Source organism: Macrobrachium rosenbergii, chromosome 55 (assembly GCF_040412425.1).
Source record: "Macrobrachium rosenbergii isolate ZJJX-2024 chromosome 55, ASM4041242v1, whole genome shotgun sequence".
Classification (NCBI taxonomy): domain Eukaryota; kingdom Metazoa; phylum Arthropoda; class Malacostraca; order Decapoda; family Palaemonidae; genus Macrobrachium; species Macrobrachium rosenbergii.
This window is the reverse complement of record NC_089795.1, coordinates 61,274,485-61,299,484: the sequence shown is the minus strand read 5'-3', so window position 1 is coordinate 61,299,484 and position 25,000 is coordinate 61,274,485. Positions and strand designations below refer to the sequence as shown.

General features: G+C 35.2%; 1 protein-coding gene across 8 annotated transcripts in view; it reads right to left on the bottom strand.

Annotated features, from left to right (window-relative positions):
- The window catches only part of LOC136835323 (alpha-N-acetylglucosaminidase-like), a 280,695-nt gene that overhangs the window by 84,792 nt on the left and 170,903 nt on the right, over nucleotides 1–25,000 (bottom strand). For all 8 annotated transcript variants that reach the window (XM_067098664.1, XM_067098663.1, XM_067098665.1 and 5 more), the window contains exon 12: nucleotides 9,193–9,335. In XM_067098664.1, the coding sequence (XP_066954765.1) occupies nucleotides 9,193–9,335 (143 nt within the window). The remainder of the gene's footprint in view (nucleotides 1–9,192; nucleotides 9,336–25,000) is intronic.

The window sequence follows — 25,000 nt, the reverse complement described above, 5'->3', positions numbered from 1 at the left end:
ATTCCCTTGATTTTTCCTTTGTTAATATTTTAGTAGAATGAGTAAAATATGTGTTTTTGGATGGCAAATATTTTGGAGCCCCGAAATACCACACGTAAGCCAAGATGACGTAGGACTTTCGAAATCTAATATTTCCAAAATATTTTTTTCCTCTTTCAGGCGACTTGTCTGGCATTCTGCCACTGAGACGTCCAGATGGGTCACTTTTGCAGCTATATATCACTTGTCGTATGACATAACGTACACCCGATTATTTTTTTTTTCAATAAACGTATAGCAAAAGTGTTTTTAGATACCGCTTTGGCATTTTCTTAAGGTCATGCCCTTTGTGATTAGACTCCGAGTTTATAGCGTGTCAAGTAAAAAGGGTTATACCTGAAGACCCTTCAAACACCATTGAGCGTTTATAGTGAAGATGGCGGTAAGCAGTTTTGACGACTGTCAGCATCTGAAATCAGATGTGAATAAAGCGACAAACTGACCATGTTGGTTCGGTCTGTGTTTCTGTCTGTCTTGCAGCAATATATATATATATATATATATATATATATATATATATATATATATAGTATATATATATATATATATATATATATATATATATAAACATTAATATTCAATAAAATTTCTCCCGAAACGTAATTTAGTGAAAAGACTGGAAAAAGAAATGTCGTCAAAAAAAGGCAGATGAATAATATTTGGTGTTCAAATAGACTGAATTTGCATATAAAACTAAGATTATTCATAATTCCAGAGCGATCTTCATTGGTATGCGACATTTATCTTGGTATGATAATGAAAGTTCACATCCAAAGGACTTTCTAAATTTAACTATAAAATTTTAAGAAGAATTTTATGAGTCAAATGGCAGGAATGAGTGAGAAATGACACCATAAGGAAATCACGGAAGTTACCTTCCTAAATGACATAATCATGATAGGGAGATAAAGATGGATCTGGCATGTGCTTCGTACCACACCTGAGAGCACACTACTATCCATTTCGGGGACCGCCAGTCATCGTTTTTCTCAAATATCTTTGAAACAAATTATTTGATAGAAATGGTACTTTGACACAGTGTACAAGACACCTCCCCCTAATTTTTGGTAATATGGTGCATTGTCAGAGGGTTTTAGTTAAGGCGTTTACTCTTGATTGACATGGTGTTGCCAAGCATCGCCAAACTATGCATTCGAACAGCCTCTATCCCCATCCTGTCCCTCCCTCACCCTTCCCCTCCTCATTCCTCCCTCAACCCACTTTCCTGGCCTCCCCATCTCCGCCCCCTCTTTCCTGTCTGGGGGGGATAGCTGACGTTCGATTGCGTAGATTAATCCTGCTGACTCATGTCACTTTGCCCTTAAAAGTCAAGAGTAAACGCCTTAACTAAAACCCTCTGACAATGCACTATATTACCAAAAAATTAGGGGGAGGTGTCTTGTACACTGTGTCAAAGTACTATTTCGATCAAATAATAGTTTGTAAGATATTTGAGAAAAACGATGACTCGCGGTCCCTGAAATGGATAGTAAGTGATATTGTCCAATGGGCTCCTTTGGACAGCAGAAGCGTTGGAAGACCAAGACGTACTTGGATGAGAATTATGATACAAGAGTCTGGAGGTAGTTATACAAATATGGAAATTAAGATATAGAAGAGACATGAATGTGGGAATTTCACAAATAGCATTTCCATGCTTTCAAGTAGTAATCCACAGATAACTCATTAACATCGCAGGCACACTGTCTTGAGAATAGCTTTCATTCCATTTACGTGTAAATTATTCACAAGCTACGTGAATTCGATAAAAATAAGTTATTTGTGACTTAATACATGACTGTATAAAAATGTCATGGGGAAAATTAATGACAAACTATCATACCCATATAACAACGTGTTACAAATTTCGAATTCAGCAATCGTCGTGGAGATGTGTTTTTTTCGATTTAAGGACTGAGCCTCAATTCGTCAGAAATATGTACAACAGGGTCCAGATTCCTATTTCTCTTGACTGCACTAGTTAAGTCACTCAAGTTTCATAACAAACGGCAAAAGTTCAAATTCTGGTTAGTGTGTGCACAGATCATATATAAAATTCCCTTTGGATGCAAGTTATTCCAAAGGTAAAGGGAATTCAATATTATATCGCAATTAACGATTTATTTCCAGCATCCGCACACACATACACACAAACACATACACCCGCACACACATATATATATATACACACAAACATACATATGTGTGTGTCTATGTGTCTGTCTGTGTTTGATAAGTTATCGCTAATTTGCACATGGCATTCTTTTACTTTCAAATTCTAAGACAAATAATTCATTAATATCGAACTCATTATTCTGAAACGTACACTTGCTTACATAATACAGCGTTCAGTTTCCTTTAAAGATGCATCTGTCAACAGAACCTCTACACAGGGAATGTGTTGGAGTATATGAAAAACATTTACGATTTACGCTGAACGTTTGTCTTTTTCAATAAATATATACAGAAAGTCAAATTAATGAATAATTACAAATGCAAATACCAACTCTTATTTTTTGGGGGGAGGGGGGGCGGGTCTTATGTTCACCTGGTTAAGAAAATCCCTGGTCACTTTAAAAGGACTTTACCCGTAATTCAGTATTTCGATATTTGAATAAAATATAGTTGTATGGTTACCTTTATAAGATACTAATAAAACGTAAGATTAATAATCATAAAAAAAGAACGTTTGGTTACTAAGTCTCAATATTTACCTACATCATTCTGTACTCTTGGCCTAATGTTCATATCGGACGCCTATGATGACAAAGGAGAATTGTCGATTTAACTACACAGAGAGAGAGAGAGAGAGAGAGAGAGAGAGAGAGAGAGAGAGAGAGAGAGAGAGAGAGAGAGAGAGAACTTATTGAATTTTATTAACTTTTGTTTGGCTGTGGCCAAGACAATCAGTCTAATTGGGCAGGCTGAACAGTTCAATAAACGAATGGACACCTAGTAATTTATTTTTCGAGACTGATTATTAGTTGACTACATAGGTGGGACTCTCATAACCTCGAGAAATATACTTTTACAGAGTAATAATTAAATTTTTACGAATAGAAGCCTTTTAGTTAGTCTAGTCAAGAACGACTTATATTCAAGATTATAACTGAAGCGTAACTACCGCCTCAAAAAGGCTAGCTGAGAAGGAAGAACCAGTTCACTGATGTTTGTTCTTTCCAGGCCAAAGGCATTTAGGTTTTCACGCTATGTAGGAAACCTTCCAGGACTGCAATATTCTTCCATGGAAATTCAGTATATCAATAAAAATAAGTTTAAGGCTATCATTAATTAACAATACAAATAAATTACAGCCCTAGCCTTTTGATTTATAATTAATTTAAATCATCATTAGATCAGTTCAATTAATCCTCCAAACTGCAATATACCTCACTGCACAGATTATGTAAAAATACTGTAATTTTCTATTACGAGCAATTGACGGAAATCTGTTTAAACTAATAGTTATGAAATTACAATGTATCTTGAATATTGGTTTGCCGATATGGTTTTGCGAGCCTTGCTCAACCATTATGAAATATGAACACTTTCACAGAAACATGATAAGCATTCTAATCACATTTATGGTAAGGCTGATAATTGCATATGGAAAAACAGAATGTACATGTAACATGAAAATAGAAACATGTCCCCAGCATTTTGCAACCATCTTAGAAAAATTATATATCTATATATTTCAGTGTTTAAGTTATTACTACTTGTACTTTATTACGTCCACAACATGCTCGATTACAGTCATAATACTGGTCATTAACAATAAAACGAGCACCATCTGTATGTTATGGATATGGAATAGAATAGAATATAGAATTTAGGCCCAAGGCCAATAGTTGGGACCTAGTTATGGATATGAGAATATTTCTAAAATAATTGATTTTTCAATATATTCACCAATGAAAATTATTACTTCATTAAAAATGAAAACTGGCGAGATACTTTTATGATCACAACTATTCATTTTCAAGGTCTCTTCCAGATGCGTGTCATCAACCAGTCTAAAGAATTTTACTCGTATAGTTGTAATCGTATGGTGACTATTAGACTTATAATAAACATTAATAATTGCCTTCAGGTTCGATTAACCCCATTAATCATCTGCTATCTAATAATTTTGTTACAGATTCTTTGAACTGTGTTACCGATCGGGTAAAAATGGAAGAGGACCTTTCTTGTAGGTATTCTCACGGCTTGAGAGAATGTAGTTGATTGTTTTTTGCGTTCCGTTCGTGAACTGTCCTGATTTATGACATTTTTTCATATTTTTAATAAAAAAAAGTCCTGAATCTGTTGTGTGGAAAGTACAACAAACTGTCATGACAGAAGATTAATTTGAAGCGTAAGCGCTTTCTCAGATACCATTTAATGAACTTATATCAATTGCCCTATCAAAATAAAATTTTTAGAAATTACGTAGACCAGCTACCAGAGTTCGCTGATTGATAATTTTTGTCTTTAATAATCGCTAATCTAGTACAGAATGGGACGCTTGTCTTACTACAGCATCGTTTAATGACAACAAAATTGTCAGTAAAAGTGTTGCTAAGAAAGTATAAAAATACTTCTACATCTGAAAAATATGAGCCAGAATATATAGTTGCAATAGCCTTTCATAAAAAAAAGGGGAAAACCTCACTGGACGCTGGTTCATTCCGATATTTATGGCGACATTCACCATAGCAATATGATGATTGGATAATTGAAGTTAGGCGTACATGTAATCCAATTTCATGCAACGACTTTTTTCCAACAGTAATAATGACTTATGCAGGTATGTTCATCAAAAAAGGACCAGTAAATCGCTCGCAGTGAATCTCTAGCTCTCTCCCCATTTCTCTTCACTGTAATCCTGGAAATATCCAGCTCTGGTGTGAAAAATGGGATGGAAAAAAAAAAAAGAAATCCTGCAGTGTTTCCCTGGCTAAACGAACATGAAACTGTCTTTCAAAAAATGGCTGGTTGTAAATCTACGATTGATGACAAGGAATCCAGTTTGGAGATGGGTCTATAAATATCCAAAGCCATTGTATACCAAACTTTTTTTCTTGAATCTTTTTTATTTATATCTGTTTGTAGTAAATCAGTCTAAAAGGCTTTTTTTCTCGAATCTTTTTTATTTATATCTGTGTAGTAAATCAGTCTAAAAAGCTTTTTTTTCTCGAATCTTTTTTATTTATATCTGTTTGTAGTAAATCAGTCTAAAAAGCTTTTTTTCTCGAATCTTTTATATTTATATCTGTTTGAAGTAAATCAGTCTAAAAAGCTAAAGTAAGAAAGTACATATCTATTAGCCTCGGGTAACTATGATTTCATATTTATGATTACAATGCTCAAATTACGTAAAACCTACTTCCGCATACAAACATACATTACATGAGATCACATAAAATCATTCGGAAGTATTAGAAAAATTCCCATTAACAATTCAAAGCTATATGAAATAATAAATTGACCTGAAGTAATTTCACGAATCCCGGGTCAGCAAAATTCAAGGTATCATTAGATTTGTCTGAACAATGTAACACTGCATTTGTGCGAGATTGACGAGAAGCATGTCATAATACAGTATGTGTTAAAAGTAAATTCAGCATCTGAATACATGAGGTACCTAGTCCGAAGTTTAATACATCATTTACAGTTCATCACTGATCTAACATTAGTTTTAGTTTAACACAGTTTTACTGATTCACTTCTGCATTTCAAATGAATAAAGACTGAATTAAATAATTTTCTCTGACAAACGTCAGTAACATGGTTAATAAGGCAATAAACTTTGACATAAATATCAACTGACAAATATCAATAACATAGCTAATAAGGCAAATGAAAATATCTTCATCTATTTTCCAGGATATTAAAATTTCTCAGGTAAGGTGTTATTTTAAATAACAAGACATCAAGACATCAGCCATTGCCAGTAAATGTGTAGATGAACATGTCTAAAATTTACAGTACCCCTTAAGCTGTCAAGAAATTTAATCTGACACTTTAGTAATACTATGTCGTTGCGCAAACGTCACTGTCTATCCTTGGTCTAAAGCAGACCATGGTTCAAATCCTGGCCGGTGCAGATGCACTTATCAATTATAATTCCCCTAGGGTGCAAGTTATTCCCAGCGTATGGCGAATTCGATATTAAACGGTAACTGTGGCTAAATACTGGTGAATATAACCAATGCCACACGTGTATATTACAAAAATTCATATATAAAAACTCACACATATGTATACATATATATATATGCGTGAATGTGTGCATGCATATGTATAATATTTATATATGAATTTTTGTCATATATACATGTGACACTGTTTATATTCACCAGTATCAAGCCACCAATACCATTTAATATCGAATTCGCTATACGCGGAGAATAACTAAATTTTATCGAACTTGAAATTTATTATGCTATTGAAAAAATGCTTGTAAAATCCGATTTAAACTCTAAGAATTTTTTTCCCTTGCATCTATATATATATATATATACTTTATATATATATGCGTGTGTATGTATGTATGTATGTATGTATGTATACATATATACATATTTACACACACACACACACACACACACATATATATATATATATATATATATATATATATATATATATATATATATACACTCTCAATGTCATGTTTAAAATACTAAGGACCTATTTAGAAAATATGAAATGAAGAAAAATGTTCGGGAAAAAATTTCTGAGCGTTTAAATCGGATTTTCCAAGCATTTCTTCAATAGCATAATAAAATTCAGTATCATGTTTCAGGACTATGAAAAGCAAGATTAAAACGAAAAAAAATTGATTGGGTGCATCCATCAATAGATTAGGATAATTAATCAGGATTTTAAACCCCTGATTTTCACGAAAATTCGGCGAAACGGTCTTCTTTAGAGGCCCTTGTATAGGGAAGAGTTGATTAAAAACATTTTACGAAAACATAACGTAAAATTGTACCTTTAAGCAGCAATTAAGAGAGTGATATTGCAATTTGATAACGATGTATTAAGCATCACCTGAAAGAACACACTCTGAAAGTTGCAACCAAGTAAATGGTAAATATCCATCCTGGTACTGTATCTATTAAAATACCCTCGGCCTGAAAAACTGAAAGTTTGGTAAATCTATTTATTCCAAAAGTTCGTTCCTGGAAAAACCTATTTATAAAGGATTTCCATATTGAAACCTATCTGTAAATACTGCCATACTATTTTTTTCTTTTACCTTAACAATTCCTCCTCTCTCTTAGTGTATGCGCCAGTAGCAACAGGCCACGATTCCGTAAGAAGCTGTTAATTTACTTTTTTTTTTTTTTGTCTTTTGATCACGGGAGTCATTAAATCCTTTTTACTGTCTCCTGCTGAAACATTCAAATGCTCTCATTTTTATTCTTTTAATTCTCAACAGAGACCCTCAACTTGTAATCAACACATTCCTTTAAACACATATTTGGTTTCAATTAATGAGAAAGGAACATAAAATATCAGCTGCGACATTTCCTGCAACTTTCTTATTCTTCTTCTCTAGTAATTTCAGTGAGGCAATTAACGGGCTTTCCCATCTTTTTTTCAACTGTTCCTTGCCATACTGATACCATTAAGAACAGTGTGTTTCTCATGTGTATGTACATGCAAACATAATACACATACACAAACACACATATATGTATATGCGTGTGTGTTTGTGCGTGTGTGTGTATGTGTGGACAGAGAGAAGAGAGAGAGAGAGAGAGAGAGAGAGAGAGAGAGAGAGAGAGAGACATTTCGCATCTATTATAATAACTTACATATTTGTCGAATTTAGATATATTTTTCTAGACCTGTAACAGATCACTCCTCTGACTAGTATTTCTAGACCTGTAACAGATCACTCCTCTGACTAGTATTTCTAGACCTGTAACAGATCTCTCCTCTGACTAGTATTTCTAGACCTGTAACAGATCACTCCTCTGACTAGTAAAATAATGTTTAGTTTGTTTTTTTTTGGCCTAAATGCAGAAAATCTGCAAGACAAAGATGCTACGCACTGAACTTCACACACGGAAATTTTAACATCTCGATATATCAATATTTTGAGAACATGTTCCACCGAAACCCCTGAAATCCAAAAGAGGGAATGTATGGGAAAACTCTCATTCCCAATGCAAATTAAGGTTAGGGAAAGATATGATCTCAGCTTACATAAAATATGCCTGTGGAATCAGATAAATGGCAGTAGAACTGAAACACCCATTCTCCCTCCGGTGATGCAGTGTTCTGTGGGTTTTGTTTTTACTTGTTCATAGACATCCACTAAAAATTACATGCTTCTAATACACAACTGCATCCTCTCTTAATTTCCTTTTGGGTTGCAATTATGTTTCCTACTGGAATGCGAAACAGGATATTGGAGAGAAGAATTTTCCCTCTCAGTTGTATAAATATAATCTTTTTTATATTAGGTATTGTTGATTATATTAAGTAAAGGAACGTATAGTTCGTACTTTACTTTTGCACATACACACAGACACATTGCACACACATATATAATGTGGGTGTGTACAAGAAATATAATATATATAGTATATATATATATATATATATATATATATATATATATATATATATATATATATATATATACACACACACATATACATCTGCACAGATCATGTATGCATGAATACATCGTATATTCATCGAATTGAAAACAGGTTTGGAAAACAAGTAACGAAGAATAAAAATATAACGGAACTTTTACTAACTGTACTCATAATATTCGAATCCAGGATCCTACAAGTACAGAATTAATAAGATCCTATTAGCCGTATCCTTTCATACTATGAGCTCTGAGATGTTTAAAAGTGAAGAAAACACTGCATATTCCTAAGCTAGAGACCACAAAAACCGATGGAATAACCGGGTTGACATCTTGTTTTCATATAAAATTATGTTTCTGTTTTTTTTCTTATCAAAATACAATTATGACGGACATAAGGCTACTGAAGCGAAGAAGCCAACATTTGATAAGAGTGCAAGAATTAAACCGAATTCAGAAAACGCTCGAAGAAAGGAAGAGTAAAAACGTGCAGAAGCCGAAGAAAAATATAAGAGGATTATCTTCCTCAGCTTTGCGTGTTTTTTTTTACTTACCAGTCAGTGATGTTGGGTACGGTGGTCCTCCAGGCGAGCTCATTCATGAGATCGTACATCACATAATTCTGGTTTATGCCCTCAGGTGTCAGTCCAGTTCCCACTATGGTCACGTTCGGGAAGGTCCTTGCCGCCATCATGTTCTGAAAAGAACGAAAGAATCAAATCAATCACTTGTAAGCTGCTTGACTAACCATAGCTATTCCATTATTTAAACTTCTTTCTGTAAATGATTTGTGATCCTAAAATAACGCCAGCAGACCAATTAACTTGAAGGTTTTCAGTCGTGTGCCTTGTCTCCTCATCTCTCCTTTCCTTATCCTCATCTTGCACGACTTACTCTAAAGGCCTTTTTGAATTGCGGGCAAGAAACAGAGCAAAATACAATAGATGAGTGTTGTGAAATAGTAGGAAACTATCAGCTTTAGACATTATGGATAAACTTTCGTTATAAAATGTCAAAATAATAAGCTAGAATAACTGTCCTTCTTCACGTCTGGTTATGCCTGAAAGCCTACACATGTTGTCAGTGTCAGGTTACGACCCTTTTTGTCACAATTGCTTTGACCTGTTTGCTGATATTCTTTTGCTTACCGGACGATTTAATAGGGATAATATTACTCACTTTTTCGAGGCTGGTGATGATTAGTTAGTGTCTGATTTTGTTAAGGCTTGCCGTATTCACCAAATTTAGATGAATATTTTTGTTAACTCAATGATAGGTTGGTTGTACACATAAGTCATATAATCATGTGAGTACTCTTGCAATGAGGACAAAGTATCTATCAGTATGTTGATCGATCAAGAGTTAAAGACGTATTTCATAAGAGTCTTTTCTTCAATTTTTCATGCTACAGAAACCAATGAAAGTTAAATGAATATAATAAAAACAAACCACAGTGAGGTCTTTCAGCAATGCGCAAATATTTCACCGACAATTACCGCGAGGTTTCTCCCTGTGACTGACTGTTGGATATTAATGCACTGAATCACATTAAATGTACTTTTGTAATCTTGTCTTTGTAGTTGATTAATATTCTACCGATCTGTTCAAAAGTAGACTGATATCATTTCATTTTTCCGTAATGAAACACCATGATATTCATTTATTTTTTTTTTAGTAAACGTCTTCCGTATCTGTGATATCCATTATCACTGATTATATTAACTGGTCAAAATATAATAATGCGACATTACTCTCCATTATCGTGTACCGAAAGATGTCGCATTACGATACAACAAAAACGAAAGACATTGCCATACTAAAAGAAGCTATCGTCAGATCATGCACGATCATCATTATTATTAACCTTTGGAGCGAGAACGTAACAGGTGATGAAGTAGACATGAACATAAAACTTAGGGAAAATAAATGGCGAAATTACTGTAGACGGGTTATGAGGAGATGAGCTTAGAGGACATTATACAGTTACTGAGATCCTGGTATATGTAAATCTGTTTGTTAACGAAGAGCACCGTTGAAGGCTTGTCAGTTTAGGAGCTGAACCATGTAAAGCCTGAAAGAGTTGGTCGGATATGAAAAGAGGTGCTGTGGCATGATGGTCAGAATATTATATTCACTGGCTGCCTAAAACGTCTAAGTTATGTCTAGATGAAGGAAGGATTCCTTAAGAATAGACTCGTGTGATAATTTCCAATAGCAAAAGTAGGGAGGCAATAGAGTAAAATGGAAGAATCACTTAGGCGTAGTATTGCTTAGCACACCAAAGAAAATTTGTGAAATTCCTTAACTTACTAAATAAAGACACCGAGCAGAATGATCAACAGAGGAAGAGCAGCTGGGCTTTATAAAAGTAAGAGGTTGTGTATTCAAAACATGTTTCAAAACAGCTGCAGGAGAAGCTGAGACTTTAAAGGAAAACAATGACATGCATTAAACTATATAAAAACTGCGGTAAAACTGACAGAGAATCATTGTGGAGTATGTGGATAAGGATGAAGTGACAGGAGTGTACTTGTATGTTTCCTTGGTCGTTTAACATACATCTGATTGGAATAACAATAGTAGGGAAAACAAAAAACAGTCAGTTAGTGGGGTCATTTTCAAGGACATTAGGAATTGGAGGGGTTAATTTTAAGGGGTTATAGTCTGAATGAGCAGTGGCTGATATTTGAGGAAGCTGCAGAATTAGTTGATGGTATCGAAGTGAAGTTGCTGAGACTGGGGGAAGAATATGAGAATTTTTGTAAGCGAAGAAAATTGGAAATGAAAGTTAGCAAAATAGCGTTATAAGAGTCAGTTGTAATTAACTGAACTGGCTTGATTCCAGCACCGGCTCTTGCTAACGGAGCAGCCTGTAACAGTGATACCAATGGAAACCAGGAAGACAGAGCGATGAATGTTAGTATGTTAGTCTGTATGTTTGTACACATTCGGATAGAGGTAAGGAAACAGAAGAGGACCATCACAGAATAGGAACATGTGAAGCCAGGAAAGTAGTGAATGATCTAAAAAAGGTGTGGGTGAGCAGAGGAGTTTCTAGGGAAGCAAAATTTGAAATGGATTAAGGGGTCGTTGTCTCAAGTGTAGTCGTTGAAAGTGAGTAAGCCTCCAGAAATCCTATCGCTTAGTGCGGATTAAAAAAAAAAAAAAAAAAAAAAAAGTTCCAAGACTGTACCCTGTAGAACACTGGGGATAGTAAGCCTACTAGTACGTAGCTGAATTAAACTACAGTCAACGACAACATTCTACCAGTAAATATAAAAATGTTAAGGAAATTAGGTCAGAGGCTCCTTAACCCAAGTTACGAAGACTTGGAGTATAATAAACATCACTAGATTTGGGGCACTTCACACATAGTTGGCTTCCGGATTTTAATTGACCTCAATTTTCCGACTGTGTAAAGTTACTTAACTTGCTTCACGCTTAAATGTTGTTTGCACAATACTGTAATCTCTCGCCAGAACTGAGAAGATAATATCACAAAAGTGAGTTCTTTCGAGAGTAACTAAAAGTATAGCAAAGAAGACTCTGCCTCAGGGTTCACCTTTAGTTGACCTTACTCTCGCTACTTGATAACAATAATAAAAATACTCTAGTGGATAGGATTTTATCGAGTCTGTTGGTGACAGGTTAAAAGAAAAAGAAGAAGAAGAAGTTGGTGACAGGTGCTTTTATTCCAGTTGCGATGTTAATTTTCACGTGTTATGACGTTTGATACAACAACAAAAAACTAAATCGTTTCCTGTATGTATACATATTTATATATATGTCTGTATTTGATCATGCAGATATGAGAGCTCGCGAAAGAAAGAGATGTGTAGATATGTTATACGAGTTTAAACGCTTGCCCTTCATAATAATAGTAAAATAAGTTTAGAATTAAAATACAGAGTGAGACTAAAAATCATTGTTTATAAAACGAACTTGTATTAATCACCATTCGAATGATTAAGTAGAAAAGAAAAACATATACAGGAGATGCCAAATCTACGACACTCACCTTTACTGCTGAATTATGTGAAAAACACCAAATTATATCCATAAAACGAAAAAAGGATATTGTACCATAAAACTTCTACAACTATTAAAATGGTAAGAACAGAGGACATTTAACAACTAGAAGCATTTATATAACTCCACAGTAATTTTCACAAATACTTATTTTAAAGGAAAATCCAACCAGATTAAGGAATAATAATAATAATAATAATAATAATAATAATAATAATAATAATAATAATAATGAAAGCGATAATTGCAGCAGCTGCGCTGATTTCTTATTAAGTTTTTTCTGTTTTTCTGATTAATGTTTTTTTCAGAGTTCCTGCATTCCGCTGATTGGCTGAGGAAACTCGCGCTGTGATTGGCTGGTGAGATTTACTCGTAAGACAAAAACTTGTGTGCTGGTCTCGCTCGTTCGTTCATCGTGCTGGCACAGCCCCTTGACGTAGGGCAGCCCGTAAAACGGTAACGCTGCTGCAGCCTAGATGAGCGGCGGGGTAGGTTCGTGCCGTGATTAGCTGGTGTACCCCAGCGAATACTTTGAATGGTTGCCGGTTGGCTCGCAGAATCTCGGACATTACTTTGTGTTCCCCGCTCAGCAATGTCGTTTCTCGGTGTATCTGGCTCTAATCGAATCGTTTCATGATAAAACATTTAGAGGGTTTCTCCTGCTGTATTAGGAACGCCTCTAGCAGCCGTAGGCGTCTCAGGTCGGGATCTTTGTATTTACTTCCGTGTTTCCGACTATATTATTCCCTGTGATACCATTATGGTGAGCTGCTCTCACATGGTTTTTTAAAGGGCCATTCTTGAGCGTAACAGGAGATCTCTCTTTGCCAGTTTCATAGTGGCCATACCAACATGAGAGCCCTGACATCCACGGGCTGGTTATCTGAATCGGTATGGCACGTCAGTCTGTTTAAGATTCTCGATGGTGGGGCTGGGTTGTTTTTCATTAACAAGTTGTTGGTGCAGCTGCTTTGGTATATGACGAGGTCCAACCGCGTGCTGAGTCGGTGCGGGAGGCATTATCAGTAATAATTTTCTTCGTGAAGTATTTGCCTTCCAGGAATTTAGATTACATCCTCGCCTTATAATTTGATACTGGTTTGTGGATCGGACTGTGGCTGTTCACGGTTGTTATACCACTGATCCAGTGCAATACGTATTTTTTATTAACCTACTTGTTAGAATATCCTTTACCTATAAGTATTTGGGAAATGTGGTCGAGTTCTCGTGTATCCTGTCAAGAAGAACAGTGCGTCAAGCTCTTCTTACGAAGGCTTTGATGGTGGTATTCGTATATCTTGAAGAGCACTCACTATCTTCGTTAAGACAAAGGCTGTCGTCGGTTTGGGAGACGAGGACTCGCCATTATACAAAACTCATTAGTGAAGTTTAAACAACTGCGTTCTTGGAGTGCAAGACATAGTTACTCTGTAACTGATCTAGTGTATTCTGCCTCGATAAAACTATCCCAGTTTGCAACTATTTACTCTCCATAAAAAGATAAACATCGGCGACTTACAATCAGAATGCAATCCCAGAAAAAAGTTATTAAAAAGATAGAAAAAACTAAAAATTGAACGCAGCCGATACCGCTGTCTATTTCAACACTATGTGCTTAAAGAAGAGTCATCTACCTACATGTAACAACAACAACAACAATAATAATAATAATAATAATAATAATAATAATAAATGAAAACATGAAAATCTTCCGTCTAAGTGAGCGAGAGCAGTAACGACAAGAAATCTGAAATTAATTTATACGCTGTTTAGTGTTCAGTAAAAGAAAACTATTGAGATGGCTATTTGTCTGTCCGTCCGCACTTTTTCTTCCCGCCCTCAGATATTAAAAATTACTGAGGCTAGAGGACTGCAAATTGGTATGTTGATCATCCACACCCCAATCATCAAACAAACCAAATTGCAGCCCTCTAGCCTCAGCAGTTTTTATTTTATTTGAGGTTAAAGTTAGCCACGACTGTGCGTCTGGCACCGCTATAGGTGCCAACAACACAGACCACCACCGGGCCGTGGATGAAAGTTTCATGGGCCGCGGATGGGAGTTTTCATGGGCCGTGGCTGATAGTTTCATACAGCATTATGCGCTGTACAGAAAACTCGACTGCGCCGAAGAAACTTCGACAGACACATTTGTTAATTGTTTAACAAAAGCAATGTTTTATTTATTTTTAGGAAGGCTTGGCGCTGACGAAATACGCTGCGCTCTGTATCCTATCCTCTCTTGCCCTATTTTTTGAATAAATGATCGCACGTAAAGGGTGGAGGTAAAAGTAGTAGTCAGTTGTAGAGAAAGGAAACAACTAACAGACCAGGACAAGCGGTGTTGACAAAGGACAACTTATAATGCTCCGACAGATTAAGTACAAGATGCTGATAATGAAAAACTTAATAGCCAGTTAAACGATCATTAGATGTTTTGCCTTTCAATGAAGAACAGTAAGAGATCCAAGACCTCGTTTTAAATACCGTTAAGTACCTATACTCTAAATGACAGAATATATTAACAGGCTCACAAATCACAAGAAGCGGGTGTGACATACCATGAGAGTGCCCTGAAATGGGGTGAAATTCCTATCCTTGGTTTACAGCCAATTAAATGCGCATTAACTTATACTGGGAGCAACACAGAAGGTCCTGCGGATTTTCAAACATTTTTGAAATAGTGACATTATCTCCATGTTTACTAAATTATCCTTCTTTTATTACATGACCTTTTAAGATACCTAGTTAATAAATAACCTTTCACTTGAACCTCTGGAAATCATTTTAATGTCTATTGAAGAACTACTACATCTAACTTTGTTTGTTTAAATGTGTTTGCTATCAGCCTGAATATAAATTTTTTTATGAAACCTTTAGAAGTATAAATACTTCGTATAATGCATTAGTCATGACAAGTGAAGCCGTATTATCTGCATATTAGTAAGGCAATAAATACAATCTATTCCTACAGCATCAAACAACGTGACCCTCCCACGTTAATAGCTGGTAATCAATGAACAAGGGAAGGACACTCGTGATATTAAACGCCTGTGTCATCCCCTTCTTTTAGAGTATGGTCTCAATATACGATTAATATGAACTGCATCAATCTGATGCTTGAATGGCTTCCCATATTTCATATGGTAATAAGAGTTCCTTGTCCTTCAGGAGAATCAAGATTCATATATACAACTGTTGTTTTGTTAATATGTTAATGCACTTTTTCTTACAACAAGTCTTCCAATAGTTATGAACGGTAGGATCTGTGAAAATATGTAAGGGACTTTGCACTGACGTTCCATTTCAACGCTAATGAACAAACACAAGTACGCAGATGCTTGCATGCATACACATACCCAAGCGCACACACACGCACACACATACACACATACATTGGTGTGTTCACAATCCGTTGTTTACCCTAAAAATGAGCTGTGACTGCAAAAAAAATAATATCAGTGATATAGCAACATTTATCATTCAAGTTCTGAATCTTTCCTTCTATGTTTCACAGTACCTCTACTAAAAGGAAAACCACCAGAGCGTAAACTTTTGCTGCTGATTATAAATTCTGATAAACTTTTTGTTAAATACATTGAATATGCATGCCTGAAAAAGAAAAAAATGTGTGAAACGCTCTTGAATTGTTAAAATTTCAATGGATGGTTCCAGTTTATTCTGCTCTGATTTGATAAAAGGTTGAATGGTTACGCCCCTCTGTCTCTCGGATGTTTCGTTGTCGTACAATGGAGCGCTAATCTTCAGTAGACCACCTTGGGCACGGCACGGGCAATAATACTCCGTAACTCTTGTTTTAAAAAGGCTCTTCTACTACAGCCAAATGTCAATTTTCTAACTCCTGAGGCACCGCATCTTGCAAAAATTCAAAGACTTCATACATGGTCAGCTGGTGCTAACCTTTATTTTGGCGTAAGTAAAGTTGAGTAGGATGCAAATTCTGATTTTTTCTTGACAGAATGCTAATAATGTTAAGTAAATATCGTATGAATTAAGCGAATTAATAAATTTTCAGATTTTCCTTAGTATCCCTTTAGTATATATCCCTTGTTTTATTTTGCAACAGATTCATTGGAGGGGTGGGCACCGTTCTCAGCTAGCACTCTGCTGGCCCCGCGTTCGATTCTCCGACCGGCCAATGAAGAATTAGAGAAATTTATTTCTGGTGACAGAAATTCATTCCTCGCTATAATGTGGTTCGGATTCCACAATAAGCTCTAGGTCCCGTTGCTAGGTAACCAATTGGTTCTTAGCCACGTAAAATAAATCTAATCCTTCGGGCCAGCCCTGGGAGAGCAGTTAACCAGCTCAGTGGTCTGATTAAACTAAGGTATACTTAGACTTTTATTCTGCAACAGCACTGGATCATTGGAGAAATCCACTTTTCATAAACCCTACGAATAGCATTAAGTTGATATAAGAAGTGTGTGATCACTTTAAATGTACGATTAATAAAATCACACTTCAGCACTGAATAAAAGCGGTTTTTGTAACAAAGGACATTTAAAATACTGACACCCATTCTATTGTTGTGACAGGGCGAATACAGCTGTCAAAGAAAAATTTTGAAGTTTAGAAAGAATTTGAAAAACAACATGGAAAATTAAATGTCACCTTCCTTTCAGGTATATCATATTTATTTTCCAAGTCAACTGCCCATTTTGACAAAAGATAAACGAAAATCAATCAAATTTTCCTACGCTTTGGTAATACTTCTCGGAAACTTTCTGCGTATGTCACTTGTGATTTCCTTCTGCTACGCTAAAAATATCCCGTCTTACTTCTTACGCACAAGCTAGAAAATTAACTTTCCAACGCAGTTTTCCTCGTCTTATGTTTGACTGTCCATTTGCTCAAATTTCCTGTGGAAGCTGAAACATCTTGGCTTTTGGCGGCGCCTGCAAAGTTTATAATCTTATTACCCCGTCCAGTTTGTCACAACTTAGTTTTTTTTTTTTTATAAAAAGGAATCATTTTGATTATTGAATCATGCAGCATATTCGCAGGTTAACGGAAGATTGGCTGAGTATTTGGCTTTCATCCAAGATGTAAAATTTAATCTGTCTTTCAAAGAAATATTAAAAGACATTTCAAGATGTGTCCATTAATAATGACAATCATATATTATGATTATTATATATATTATTTCAGTAGATGAAACCTATTCACATGGAACAAGCACACTGGGTCCATTGACTTGAAATTCAAGCTTCCAAAGAATGTTGGTTTCAACCTCCCACCGCAGACCCCATACTGCAGCAGTAACTGATCATGATACAAAGCCAGTGATTTGTCATCGCCCTAGGGTAGACGCGAACCCGCGAAGGAAAGTCGAAAATGCAAGTCAATAAACGGATATTCCCCACTGAGCGTTCGGAACTTGTACATTAGTAATAACACGAGTATGGAAAAACTGAAGTAACTTCGCAATTCGTCTTTCCGTCAGGGGAAATGAAGTCGTCACAGATGAGTGACTGAAGCTAGTAATGGCCAGTCATTCCATTTTCCCATAGGAACCCCCACATATTCTTCTTTCATCAAAGCTCCTGTCACACATCATACTTTGCCACTATGTCTCTTGCTCTTCATTTCAGTCTCCACCCTGTTCAGTAGGGCGATGTAGGTCTTCCCGAGTCAGGGGTTGAATAGGCAGGCTTATTAAATGCACCGTATTTAGTTTTGAGGAAATCTTGGGGAGGCATTTGCGAGTGGGCAGAGAAATTTGTTTATTTTTTCAATATTATGAAGTTTGCAGTAAATTTCCAGATTTCAAACATTTCATTTTATAGTCCTGTTTTTTTATTTATTATTATTATCTTTTTTGGCTGATCTCTACTATATATTAGAATTTAATTCAACTGTGATAAGGACTGGTAGACGACTGTGGGTGATGAAACAGCTGTCGCCTTAGTCGTGGGTAAAAATGTCCGTATAGTGGTGGTTTTGGCTATCCACCCTGAAGACTGAAAAAGCACTGGAGATAATTTTTCCAGTGGATTATGGAAGCTACATGCGCACTGAAGGAAATCTTGAACTGTACATTACAGTGACTGATATATTTGAACTCTGAGATGCTGTCAAAGCAGCAGCAGAAGAAGGGTTTAATCTGGTGTGACAGAGTTGCATGAGTTGAGGGAAGGGAGGTGGATACATTGACAGGGTTGTGCCCCTTTAAATGCATGCACTAGCCTACATAAAAACAATTTAAATGCGAATATTTTTGGCAACGTTCCAAGTTCTTGATGGCTCATGTCATATTAAACGAATGAGAAAACTGAACATTCGGCTTTATTGGCTCTGACATCATGTACAAAAAACTTTCATGATTTTCAGTTCCTAATTATTGCGATATTTTTCATAATAATTTCATTTTAAAACTGAAGCAAGTAACTTGAGTCAGTATCACAATTAGGAAACAGACTGTCATCATATGCCACATACTGAAGCCTCTACGAAAATTTTCCAGTTCTTTTCTTAAAGAGATATTATTCTTACACTGAATTCATGAATTCAATGTAAGAATGTGTGGAATTTTTTAGTACCAATTTATATGTAAATTTCTTAGATGAAGACCTTGTATATCCACCATTGTTCCAAGAAACTAAATGAAGACTTTTCAGATTGCATCGAGATAAAATAAAGTTATGGCCTTATTTTTCCACAAAAGAAAGGAAGACGTCTTCTTCTCTCGTCTATTGTTCGCTTTCTGTTCAGTCCTTCTTTCTTTTGTGGAAACAAGTAAAAAAAAATAAGTTAAAAAATGTGTGTACTCTGAGATACTCTCTCTCTTTAATATCATAGTTAGTCTGAGAATTTGGTATCAAAGACTATGCCTTATATATGCAATGACACTTAAAGAAATATAGACAAGAACACGTATAGGGAGAGATCATGGTTCATTGCTGTTTTGTTACCTTCTATGGCATTTCGTATGGAAATCAAAAAGTTTCTTGGTGAAGCTGAATATTCATAACAGTACAATCACTGGGTTAAAAGCCGTGTTAAAGGGAGCAGTCTTTGAGTGAATCGAAGAAATACCACTTTTAAATCAAATAGTTATGTATATGTATGTATATATATATATATATATATATATATATATTATATATATATATATATATATATATATATATATATATATAATATATATATATATATATATATAATATTATATATATATATATATATATATATATATATATATATATATATAATCATATGTAATATATATACATATATATACATTGCTTATATATGTATGTATAACTATATGTCTATGCATGTATGTGGTCTATTATGTCCTACACACCTTTCCCCCATTAAGCGGGTGACCACGAAAGGTTCGGTTCTCGGCAACTATTTTGGGACGAAGTAGGTAGTCCTATGTCTTTCTCCAGCATACCAACGCTTCATCTTTACAAAGGAAGTTCAGCTCAACAGCTGGTCTTTTGCAAACACCCTCCTTAACTTATTTGCTTCACCATTTAAGTGATTTACCTGTTCTATTATTCTAATATCAATCATTACATGTCTATGTAGTTTCATCATTTACAGCTTCATCTTCCCGATTTCTGTCTACCCTCATAGCCTTATTCTTGTTAACATTTATTTCCATCTTCCTTCTCTCCTTTTACCAGTTTTTCCTGTCACTCTTCTCTATACCCAATCAACATTGCATCATCTGTTCCGTTCTTCTGCATCACTTCATTCATTGGGATATTAAAAACGATCTGGAAACATATCACACCCATGTCTAAAGCCTACTCTCATATCAAACTAGTCGCTGTCCTATCTACATATTCTAAAACCCATTTCACTTTCATCATGTAAATTTATGACTGTTCTGAACAAATTCCTATCAGGTTATGTCTAGGTCCATGCATACCAAATATTTAAAAAATCTGAATCATACCATTTTTTTGTAACCCACATTGCTCTTCTCCCATCAATCCTTCTAACATACGTCATACTTTCACAATCAAAATCATACCATGTACTTTCCCTTGTTTTAAGAAAGTAATGTTATGCCTCAAAATCCCTTCCGGTCACCTCTAACACCTCTGTCTTCATGTAAGAGTGCAAAGTTGTCCTTATCCATTCCTTTGGAGCATGTGCCTTATCCAGACTTAACTTACATAACTTGGTTGGACAGTATTACACTTTCATCACTATACCTCAGTATCTCACTTGTAATCCCATCACTCCTAATGTCTTTCCATTCTCCCATCTCTTAACTCTCCTCCTTATATGCTTAATAGTCACACAACAGATAATCTCAAAATTACCCCAGTCCTTTCAACTTTTGTATCATTCATCTCTACCTCTCTTCTATCACTGAAAATTCAATAAATGTTCAAGACCTCATTCTCATCTGGCAGCAAATCTCCAAATGTACAATTGCTTATAATCTTTACTTTGCATATACTGAACTTGCTCTGACACTTTCATTTGACTACCCTAACCATCCTCTGCATACATGATCTTTTATGCTGTCATGATTTTGCACCTTAAATGCTATTTTTACTTCCATTAAAGTTGCTTCTCTGGATAATTTACATTCATTGCAACATTTCTCCCCTTCATCTCAAAATAAAAGTTATTTTACTTTAATGTAAAGTATAATCAGACAATGATCTGACATACCTAAGCCACTTTTCTTTCTGTGCATTCATCAACACTCTTTGTCTACTGGTCATTAACACATAATCTGGCAAACTCGTTTTTTTCTGCTACTGAGTTTTCTGGGTACCCTTTATTATGGTGCTATCAGTCAAAAGTATGCCTCCACCTCCTCTTCCACAAGTCTACTTATGAGCATCCTCCTTTGAAAACGAAGTATTTCCAGCAGTCCAAACCCTTTCCTCAAAATGTTTCCACAAGGCTCAGGTAACTTTTAAAAGTCTTCCAAGAGCTTTGTCTAACGGTCTTTTTAATTCATTCCAAGACCATTTATGCTCACCATACAACGTTTCCTCTTGTCATACTCACACTTTTCCTCATAATCTTCAGAGTATTGCACTTGTAATCTTTCACCCAACCTGAAGTCTCCATGACATTAAAATTCCCACCACTTCACTAACTAACTCTGTATCTCCGTCAAGCCGAACGTAATAATTCTTTGTCCCTCCAAGTCATGTACACACACTGACATAGCCCTTCAGTCTCACTAAGGCAAAAAAATCCTCATCTTTTTCTGCTTCAGCAAATCAACTAAATTTATCATTCATCCAAGCAAATTTAAAACTGCAAGATTCAGCATCTCCCTATTCTACATGAGACTCCATGTCCTGGCCATTAGGTGTTTTCATCATACACAGCCGTGAGAACACTATTATTTTCATTTCCCAGTATCCTACACGAGTCAAAAAGAACGTGGTTATATTGGTCTAAGGACAATATATATATATATATATATATATATATATATATATATATATATATATATATATATATATATATATATATATATATATATATATATATACACATAGCTACACAGACAGAAAAAATGTGGTTATATTGGTCTAAGGACAATATATATATAAATTATATATATATATATATATATATATATATATATATATATATATATATATATATATATATATATATATATATATATATAGGCTCAATATGTTCGAGTGTGGTTGCAAGTGTGTATGTGTGTCTCAGCATATGTGTCTGCCTCTCTGTCTGGTAATTGTCTGTTTACATGAACAATAATTACCAGCAGATGAAGATATTTAGAACAAGGGAGGACGGTGCAGATCAAACAACCTATGTTCCATTCTGGATATATAACTCCACGGACGGTGAGTTGATGGGATATTAATTTGTCTAACATGAATATGCATATATTTCCAACGGTTCCGATATGAATATGTTATTCTACTATAAAGCTATATAATCTTCTCCAATTCTGATAACTTGGCACTGTTCCCTTTGACTGTAGAATATTTATATTTTTAAGCAATTTATATTGTCAAAAGCTATAAAATCGAATGAGTTTCCGTTGCTGTTATATGAAAAATACAAAAGCGAATTGTACTGTAGCTCATCAACTTTATTACAAGCTTAGTCCAACACAATATGGAAAACAGAATGATCTTGCAAAGCTTTTGCGATTTCATTATTCCCACAGTTTTCCCCAAGAAGTAAAAAATGATTTGCCCTTTATTCTGTTCCACTATATAACTTTGATAAAAGTATCAACTTACAGAATCAACACTTCAATATGCTCGCCTAATATGAAAAGTAAAAAAACTCTCAGGCATACTTTGTTTACCCAAAAACTTAGATAAATAAATATCTATTTATTCATTTAATACCTTACAGTGAAATATTAGAATATTTTCTACAAGGCTGCAAACAAACACACCTTGTATGTACGTATAGTCAGAACGACATTCTCACTCAAATCACTATTTTATGGGAAAAATTAACTGAGCTAATGATTCAAAAGCAATTAGACATAAAGCCATCTATAGGATTCCTCCGACCATCTCTGTCTCTTGCCCTTCAGGGCAGGTCATCCCAAATGATCCTAACCCCTTATCGATGTATGTCTTGGCCCTCCCACTTGCCAAAACCCTATATTCAGACACCAATCGAAGAACCCTGACGGCTCCCTTTTGTGTAGCATGTTTACATAAACTTGATTTGTATTAATGTTATAAAAATATCTTTAGAAGGCTTAAAATTACAATATCAGTAATATCCCGCTTATGGAAGAGAGAGAGAGAGAGAGAGAGAGAGAGAGAGAGAGAGAGAGAGAGAGAGAGAGGAGAGAGAGACTGAAGGCTAAGCAGACATATGTTGCGCCCGATTGTATATTCAAAAAGCGTACGCCATTGGAGAACTTTGTGTACAGTATCAGAAATGAACGCTTTGGAACCTTGTAGAAATTTCGCTAGCCACATTTTTAGTGTCTCTCTCTCTCTCTCTCTCTCTCTCTCTCTCTCTCTCTCTCTCTCTGTGTTGACTGTATCCACATTTACATTCTTAAAATGTGTCTTCTGTTTATAAAATCTTACTCATAATTTTTTTTCGATTGACTGCTATTGGATAGCATTTTGCATCTGCATTTGTACATCTTGTATAGTCGAGTGGTAGGCAGGCATCGAGCCTCACTCACTCATTACGCTGCACTGAAGATCGGATCCGAGACTCGGTCATTCTAGCATCACTTTTTCCTTCTTGGTAAAAGGAGCGTTTTCAAGATATTCTAATATTCTTTTATTCACGAACATATGTGAAATTATGCGCATCTTTATGAATTATTTTTTAATCATAATTTTCAAAAGGAAAATATTTGGTGATACGTTTCTTTTAATGACGCTTATCTCACGAGGTTTATGCCCATGTTTACCATGACGCGTGTACCTCTTTATTACTTTGTAATAAATATTTCCATATCTAATACTGATAACGCTTCTCTTCAACAGACCTTGTGGAAGTTCTTGTGAGTGAAAGACATTAGGCGAAATTATGATCCATACAATGTCATACCCAAGCCCCTATCGCCAGTAATGGACTATTAAAATCATCACTGCATCCTCTCGTACTTCCGACATTTTGGAACGGCCGGATGATGGCTCTTCTTTCAACATCACATCTTCGTTTCGAGAGATTTACCCAGGCATCTCGTATTAGGGAAGAATGAGTCATCCAAGTTGTCATATACTGAATCGAAAGGATGCGGAAGGACGTCTTTAGGTAGTAGAGGGGAATTCTGACGAAAGGAATGTCATCAACGAGACTGTCGATAAAAAGAAATAGCCTTAAAGGGCATCGGGCATACCAATGAGCTAATTCATACAAATATTTACTTACGGATCTACAATATATATATATATATATATATATATATATATATATATATATATATATATATATATATATATATATATATATAGTTTTGATTCTCTGGATCTGGTTCAATCCTGTTGCAAAACATCAGAATTACTTCATATTTTTGCATTTGGATCCCTAAGCTTTAGTGACAAACGTAACCAAAAGTGAAGAATTATAGCTTTGGATTGTGGTTATTACAATCATATACATATATACATATATCACATATATATATATATAATATATATATATATATATATATATATATATATATTATATATATATATATATATATATATATATATGTTAAGATTGTTCCAGTGTCAGAGGGCAGCTCTCTACTACAATGAGGAAGGTCACTGAGACACTCATTCTTTAGTTGATTCCCGCTCTTACACTGAAGGTTCATCAGCAGCGTGTCTAACCCCATTCACATATCCCCCGTACTTAATCGACCCT